Here is a 9,060-nt window from a genome sequence, read left to right on the forward strand (position 1 = left end):
AATACTTCTGACCGCAGTTCAATTACTCACTACCTAAACACACACATTATTGCGTCACGTTGTGACCATCTTATATATACCAGACTACCCTATATCTAGTAATCTCTCGAAGGTTCGGGAGAAGGAGTGGCGTAATAATAGTCACGTGACCTCGCTGACGCAACAATATTTTGTAATCTGATTAACCAACTAATATACTACAATGCAGAATGCACATTGCAAGGAGTGTTATATTACACCCACAAAAAAACCCATAAAAACTGAATACAGTATCACAACTTTAATGTTAGATATTATTATCACTTTACTTACTTGGCTATCTGTGACCTGGTGTCAAAGTCCAAGCTCTTCATGGATGTGTTCACTTCAAGACAACCAACATACTGAAATAAAGTTAGTTCTTCAACTGTTAATACCAACAGAAATAATTTTACATCAACGTCTCCTCTTCTTACTTCAGAATCAATGTGTAAATCATACATTACTTTGGAATAAACAGGACAACATCATGGTAGGAATTTCGTTATTTTATAAAGTTGTATAATAAATGCTATTTTTGATATCACATAACTCGCATTGTTCAGCAATTGAACACAGAGAAAAAACTTGAAAGCATAAAAAAAACATTCAAAATGAGTTTGATAGACTATTAGATCAACAACCATTCCAAGACTTTCCTGCACACTTGTAGCACTTTTCATTAGTATTGTTAATGAGTACATAGTAACTTAATAACATGTATAAATTTAACTCTTGCACATAACGTTTCATAAAATTATGTGAAGTAATAAAGTAAATGTTCCTCTGCACAGTTCAATTAAGTGGAAAAATACCATACCAAGAGCTCAAATCCTGCATTTTAATATTCTGTGAATATTGGTATCATGATGAGACATATAAAAAATTAAGTGCATACTGCACACGTATGTCATTATTATAAATGCATATACATGTCCACCACCTTTGACATATTCTACAAAATTTTTAACTCAAAAGTTTGGTCTTACTAAACTCCTTGAGAAATGACAAAGAAAATTCACTAAATGTAATCAAGTGAAAGAAAAGGAAGGAATGACAAAAAGACAACTTTTCAGGAATGAAGTACAACTAACCTTTTTTGATTTTAACATAAAACGCTTTACTCTAGCTTCCAAAAAAAATTTATTCTACTAAGTGTTAGAGAAAAATGAAAACAGGTGATCAAAAACTTTAACATATTTTTCCTAAATAGCTTGGTGAAATTCTGCAGGAATTAATCCAGTTTAAAAATGAGGAAAGTAGTAGTCAAAACATTGCAGTCATTTTTCTGATGATTAATATTTCAATTAAACATCTGAGTATCATTATCAATTAAAGAGAAAATACTGGCTTTCAGGTAAAAAGGTTCACAAAATGCATTATTTCTTACAAGATTAAAAACATAAAACTTACGTAGTAATCCAGTATTTATTAAACTTTTAAAACTTGAGACCACACTGAAACCTAACTTCTTTACCCTTTAGTAAATCTTAAGATTCCTTGGAAAGTGTTTTATTTTCTTAAACAAGCAGGTAAAATTGGGTAAAAAGACACACCAGAAGTGGGGAGGTTGGGTGGGAAGTGTGAAAGGAGGTAAGTACCTATCAGGAATGTGTTTTCAGTGTAGGAAAATGTTAACTTCCAGTACAATACCTTACTGCCACATAATAGCTAGAATCCCACATTGAAATAGTGGAGGGGCCAGTGCAAAAGTTATCCATATGAGCACTCTTTGGAAAATGCCTGAAGAGAACATGGAGTGTGATACACTAATGTATGAAGTCACACTTGTGGGAGACCGCACCCCATCTGTACTAAGTATACTCTTCATCTATTATAAAAATATGTATTGCTATACTGGGTGGAAGAAATGCACATTCAATCTGCAAATGGATACTCTAGATGGTGTAGAGTAACTAGGGCACATCAGACCATAATGGGTATGTCAACTCCAGTTCAAATGTGGTGTCTGTTATTTGTCATCCAGCCTGTGGTAAGAGAAAGGTCCGTACCATTTTCACTTCAAGCCCAAGGACCGGAAGGAAAGAAGAACTTCCATTCTAAAAACCCAGGTCAGGCACATGTTCAGACTCAGTACACAACCAACATCAGGTCACCCAGGAACCCAACCTCTTGGCGACAGTAGGAAGTGGGATGCAATGTGGATAGGTCAACTCTAGTCCATAACCTGGCAGCATTGGGAATTTATCCTCCAGTCTGCAGTAGGAGAAGGGGCCCCTATCAACCACATATTTAAGAACTGATTGAGGTTACTGGAGATGGGAATAGTGCATGGTAGGGGGTAATGGAGGGGACAACTGCAGGAGGGTCAGGATAAGAAACCACAGCTGAGCAGGCCAGAATGGGCAACAAGAAGAATTCAACACAGAGTGACTTGGATCAGGGAGAGAACATGAGGAAGAAGATGGATTGAAGGATAGGCATAAAGGATAGGCAGACTGAATTCATCCACAGCCATAACCAAATGATGTGGAAATGGAGACTAGAATAGGGGATGGTTGGAATTGAGATGAGTGGGAAATGGATCCAGAAGAGGAGTACCACACTAAGAGCATAACCAGAGAAAACTTAGGAAGCAAGAAACCACTACATGGGTAGTATCTTGTTAGAATAAGAAAACTGAAACACAACAATATTCTGAGCACCTGGGATGTGACAAGCCAGAAGGCTGATTTGCTGAGATTGGGCTTAGAAAAATAGATCCAATGTTTGAAAACAAAGCTGACTGATCTAAAAGACAAAGGTCAAATTGTCGAAACAGATGATTACCAAATGGTCCTGTATCAAAAGTTGGAAATGAACCAAAGCCTGACACATGGCAAGAAGCTCCAAGAGATTGATGTGGAAAGAAAATTCGACCACTGACCAATGGCCCACAACCTCCTGATAATACATATATGCTCCCAATCCTGTGAGAGAACCACCTGTAAACAGGTGCACCTCAGGATGGGGAAGAGGCAAAAGAACAGCATTTGAGGTGTTGTCTCTGTTGAGTCACCAGGGAACAATTGACCTGGAGGGGAAGGAGGGAGGAGGAGGAGGATGGACCCCAAAGGATCCCAAATGAAATTCCATTGATCGTGCAACACCTGCTGAAGACTACGATTGTGTGCACAATCCCAAGGCATAAGGGCTTCTATGGATGCCAAGGTCCCCAAAAGAGATAGAACCTCATGCACAGGGAGAGAAGGAGAGGATTTTGCTTTGGAAACCAAGAGCTCCATTGATTTCAAATGAAGAGAAAGAGGTTGGGCTCTGCTGAGGAAGGTGTTGAAAAACACCCCCAAATGGATCAGAAACTTTGTAGGGTTGAGACAAGACTTCTCCAGCTTGACTAGCTATCCAACCTGAGCAGCTTCTCATAGGAAGAAATGGATCTAAGTGAGATCGGCTTCTTGGGATAGGGCCAAAAGTAGCCGGCCATCGTGTAGTGATGGAACCACAAACCCTGTTTGTGAATATGGCAGGCAAAGGCCCTGACTGCATGACAAAATATGTAAGGTGCCAACACCAGCCCAAAAGATAGAGTACAGAATTGGAAAACTCGACCTCTATGAACAAAATGAGGGTAACGTCTGGAGGATGGAGAGATAGGGATATGAAGGTATGCATCCAAGAAGTTGACCTTCATCATTCAGAAACCCAGAGTGAACACCCACCAAAGTGTGAGAAAAACTCCATGGTGAACCAAGAGAGGTTGATTAAGTGGTTGAGGTTGGATAGGCCAATCCCCAGTCCATTTGGGAATAAAACCCTGGATAATGGTGACTGACTGGTTCAATAGTGTCATTGAGCAAAATATCTTGAATCACTTCCAATAGACACTGGCATGAAAGAGGACCCCATGGAGGAGGGAAGGAAATGGGAAGTGAGGATAATGGGGAGGGTTCAGGAAACAAAGGGAAATTCCTTCTGACACAACCTGAAGAATCAAAGTATCTGTGATGAATGGGTATCACAGATGAACAAACCTGGCTAACTGTACTCCTACAGTGTCAGAAACAACAGGATAGTCAGTGATGCCACTGGCACTGGAAAATGCATTGATGAGCAATATGGCAGCTCACTACTGAAACTCGGGAAGGAGGCACAGGGAAAGGGGAGGAAGCAAGATGACAAGACACATGAATAGGAGTAGGAGAGGCTGGGAGAGATGAGAATCCAAGGAGAAAATGGAGGAATATTACATAAATATGAAGGACAGAGATGCACATTTGATAAAAGTACATCCCTACCAAGGAGATCCCAACAACAAAGGAACCAAGTATAAAGGTAAAGGGTAGAAGAAAATAAGAGAACCAAACTGGAAAAAAGGAGATGAGTATCTGCCAAAAACCCTTCAGGGAAACAGTGGACAGCCTCAGAGAGGAGATGTGTGGAGGAAATATAACAGAGGATAGTGGTTAGGGTAAGATAAAGACGTAAAAACTGGACTTGGGAAAACCTCAGTCCAATAGAAGGACAATCAGACTGATAATATGCCAAGGTATAAGAGTCAAAAATCGTGGATGACAAAGCATGGTAACCCCCAGAACATAATTGAACCTGAAACTTATCAGCATGGATTCGAATATCAGGAGAGGGAAGGAAAACTAAATAATTTGAGGAAGGTGCAGAATGAATGGGGTGGGGGGAATGAATCATTTGATACAGGGAAAAGAGACAAAAGGTCACATACCTGGGAAAGCATGTGTAGAAAGACAGAGGAAGGTCATGGAACATCTAAAGAAGTAGCATAAAACTTCCCTGCAAAAGAAGGAGGCAGGAATAGGCTATCCAAATAACCCTCATTATGACCAGGTTCACCCGGGAATGGGATACTTAGCCGTGGTTCAGTAGACATAGCAAGCTGCATGAGAAATTCCAACTTGAGGCAAATCAAGGCCAAGACCTACTCAGCAGACCCAGTAGCGTCTGAAGCCACTGCAGTAGTGGATTGTTGAACCGTGGCAGGAATTACGATTCAAGCTGTTCTGGTAATACTGAATTGAGAATTCATGTTGTGAAAAATCGGGAAAAAAATATTCCACAAAAACTAACTCGTAAAAATTGATAACACCCTGACTGTTGACAAGTCCAATCATATTCTGACCCATCATGCCATCCTCCAGATACGACTCATTGGGTAGTGATTCATTATCAAGCTCACAAGGGCTATCTGTGCTAGCCATCTCTAATTTAGCTGTGTAATACTAGAGGGAAAGCAGCTAGTCATCACCACTCACACCACCAACTCTTGGGCTTCTCTTTTACCAACGAATAGTGGCATTGACTGAAAAATTATAACGACCCACGGCTGAAAGGGTGAGCATGTTTCGTGGGACGTGGATTCGAACTCGCGATCCGCAGATTGCGAATCGATCTCCCTAACCAACTGGCCATACCAGGCCTCATTATCAAGTAAGACAGTGATCCCAAGCATACAGTAAATTTAATGATATTGCGGTAGGTTGTTTTTGATCTTTTAATTTAGATATTTTGTACTGTTTGCTAAAGGAAGTTTTGGGAAAAATAAGGATGGTAACATTTGTAAGTATATCAAAAAATAAGTGAGTTTAGTCAATTAGAAAGAGTTAATCAGTGAGTTATTCAATTCGTTGTTGTGCATTTTTGAGGAACAAAACCGTGACTGTTAAGTTTTAATTGTGAGTTTGGCCTATCATCGAGCATATCCTATAGAATTGTATGTTACAATAAAATAATAAACAACTTGTTACATGAGTGGACTGGATATTGAATTATTTCTGTTGGGGGAATGTTTTTTTACAGTTGTTAAATTTCTCCTTCTAGTTACCATTACTTATTTGTGACTCCTGTATATGTATGTTATACGGTTTTCCATAATTATTTCCACTACTGTATGCATCATCAGTGACAATAGGTTATCTTTTGCAGCCTGTGAATATTATTTCATGCTTATTCAATAACTTAATGTTTGAATAAGCCATATGTAAAGTATGGCTGAATTCTCTGAATACTGTGCATTTATTTTGCACTGTATTATATTAATGTAATAATATTTTCTATTACCTTCTCAATATGCACAGTAATTGTATCACTACTGTTGCAGTATGATACTTTTGGATTCTGGCTGAAGCAAAACAATATGTAAATTGGATTCTTTACAACTGAACCAAGAAAGAAGAAGATAAGATCACTGAAAACCCTGATTACAACTTTTTGGAAAAAGTATATTTAGGGGAGTTCAAGAAAGTTTCCCGTGACTGTGAGTTACGTCACTTTCTCCAGCAGATTGTGTCTGATAAGCTAAATTGTGAGATACATTTGTAGTGTGCGAATATAAAAAACAAGAAATTCTATCGTTGCGTTTTGCACGATTTCGAATCGTCCTTCACCGATAACAGGACATCATAACCCACAGCCCTATGGCTATGATACAATAACATATCGTTGCGTCAGTGAGGTCACGTGACTAGTGTCACGCCACGTTTCTAGAAGTATCTTGTTCCTTCGTGAATGCCCTAGCATTTACTAGATATAGGGTAGTGTGGTATATATAAGATGGTCACGGCGTGACGTGACAATGTGTGTGTAGGTAGTGAGTAATTGATCTGCAGTCAGAGAGTATTGTTGAAGTTGAGCATGTTCGTTGTTATAGCGTTTGTTTTAGCGCGATTGTTGAAATTAAGTGTATCGTAAAGTTATATTCGGAAAGAATAAGCCAGTTTTATTAAGTAAGGACTTGTGTCGCTAAAGTTTCGTCAGAACGAATTTACGGAAAATCAATTAACAAACGGAGACATAACAATACTAAAAAGTCAAAATAATTAGGAGATACCTATTCTTCAAACCCTAACATATGGATCTGTTAATTTGTTTATATAGTTTCTTACTTTCATAAATCCTCCAAATTAAAGTAGAAAAATTTCGGTCTTAGACTTGTACAACTACCACCCGAGATGTTTATCATAACATGTTGGCAAGGCCAACAGCTTTAATTTTTGTCTCCCCGTCAAGCCACACCTCCAATTTCGAGCAGATGGAGTCGGCTGCACCTTCAACGACACGAAGGCACGTTATACTTTACGACTTCCGTTCGCCCTAGTACACTGGGGTCAGGGACGAAATGAAACATACTCTGAAAACACATTCTTCAAAAATAACTGAATTGTTTGAAGTTTTTTGCTGATAAAGTTGACTTTGCTGCATTGCAGTGATAGTTCTGATCAATATAAATTAATTAGCAGTGAGTACAACTCACTGCAACTTCAAACGTATAGTAGTTAAATCATAACTAATTCTAAATACGCTAAAATAATATGGCTGTTGAAAAGAAAATTACAACTGATTTTCATGCTAGACGAAATCGAAAGTGTATACAAAATTTAACATTTCTATATACTCGTTGAATCGTTTTAAAATAGCTTATTTGTTAAATATACTGGGCAAATTAAAACCGTGGCATCTAGATGAAGAGGGTCCGGCATGGCCAGGTGGTTAGGGCACTCGATTCGCAGTCTGAGGGTCGCGAGTTCGAATCTCCGTCACACCAAACATGCTCCCCTTTCAGCCGTGGGGGCGTTATAATGAGACGGCCAATCCCACTATTCGTTGGTAAATTAGTAGCCCAAGACTTGGCGGTGGCTGGTGATGACTAGCTGCATTCCCTCTAGTCTTACACTGCTAAATTAGGGACGGCTAGCGCAGATAGCCCTCGTGTAGCTTTGCGCGAAATTCAAAAACAAACAAACAAACAAACTAGATGAAGAAAAAGACAGAAAATATTTTTGCACAAAAAGAAAACTGAAACCTACAGTTATCTACTTTAAAAAATTTGTGAAACAAAATGCAGTTTCTTATTACCATAATTAATAACAGACCAATTTAATAAAAGACGTAATCTTTTCACTGTTTACAAGCACTTTGGAACTATAATACTGAAAAAAATGGCAAGAAATAAAATGTCTTATACTTTAACACAAATTAAAAATTACTTTTGTATTTTGTTTAATCATATTAATAATAGGCACGTCATCAATTTTACGTGACGCTATATTATTTTTAATATGTTACTAATTTCTGGTGTGAATAGCACATTTGTGGCTCATGATTTTGTTAGCGACAGGATGGATGCCTAATAATATATGTAAGAAATCGATGACAGTATATAAGAACTACATGTGATTTCAATTATGTTCAGAATTACCAATAACTGGTGATCAAAAGTAATTAACTATCAGGACTAAAATTATCTTAAAATTAATGAAGCTATTTCTGTATAATGAACTGACTTAAAATGCATAGAATCATAAATCAATACACAAGAATTCTAAAATATGCACTGATTCATCGATAGATTGTCTTCAATATTCACGAACTTTTCAATCATACACCAATAATGTCTCAAGAGGTTCAGACAGCTTACAAGTTTTAAGTTAGCCCTAATTCATATGCTAAACTAACAATGCAAAATAATATTCATAATTGTTAAACAATAATAACAATAACATTTAAAATTATTTATACATTATAACCTATAATATTGATAAAAATGGAGTACGTCATTCTTTAAAAACAAAAAAACTGATCGAATCTAGTGAGATGTTATTGGGATTACAGTCGAAATTATTACTAACAGCGAGCATACCTAACTGATTAATAAATTAATTCTAATCATTATAAGTTTTGGCTTTCTTGTGAATTGCTGTGGCACATTAACTGTACACATTTTTTTACACTGAAGTTAATAATATACTGCCCTAGGATCACAAGATGGCTGGTCGCGAATGCGTTAACTTAATCAAAATAACGGATAAAGAAGCTATATAATTTTTTCTGTTCCCCGGTGGGACAGTGGTAAGTCTTTGAATTTACACCGCTAAAATCACGGGTTCGATTCCCCTCGATGGACACAGTAGATAACCCGATGTGGCTTTGCTATAAGAAAACACATACACAGAACTGTTTTGGCGCAATGAATGTAAATATCTAAGCCCAGAAAACAAAAATAAAATGTAAGTTATAGAAATATATATATATATATATATATATACACTAATT

At 37.5% G+C, this 9,060-nt stretch overlaps 1 protein-coding gene across 3 annotated transcripts in view; it reads right to left on the bottom strand.

The window, feature by feature from the left end:
* Positions 1 to 9,060, bottom strand: part of LOC106465580 (SHC-transforming protein 1-like) — a 68,833-nt gene that overhangs the window by 49,120 nt on the left and 10,653 nt on the right. For all 3 annotated transcript variants that reach the window (XM_022393898.1, XM_022393905.1, XM_022393901.1), the window contains one exon: positions 313 to 383. In XM_022393898.1, the coding sequence (XP_022249606.1) occupies positions 313 to 383 (71 nt within the window). The remainder of the gene's footprint in view (positions 1 to 312; positions 384 to 9,060) is intronic.

The sequence above is a fragment of the Limulus polyphemus genome, unplaced genomic scaffold, assembly GCF_000517525.1.
Source record: "Limulus polyphemus unplaced genomic scaffold, Limulus_polyphemus-2.1.2 Scaffold69, whole genome shotgun sequence".
Taxonomy (NCBI): Eukaryota; Metazoa; Arthropoda; class Merostomata; order Xiphosura; family Limulidae; genus Limulus; species Limulus polyphemus.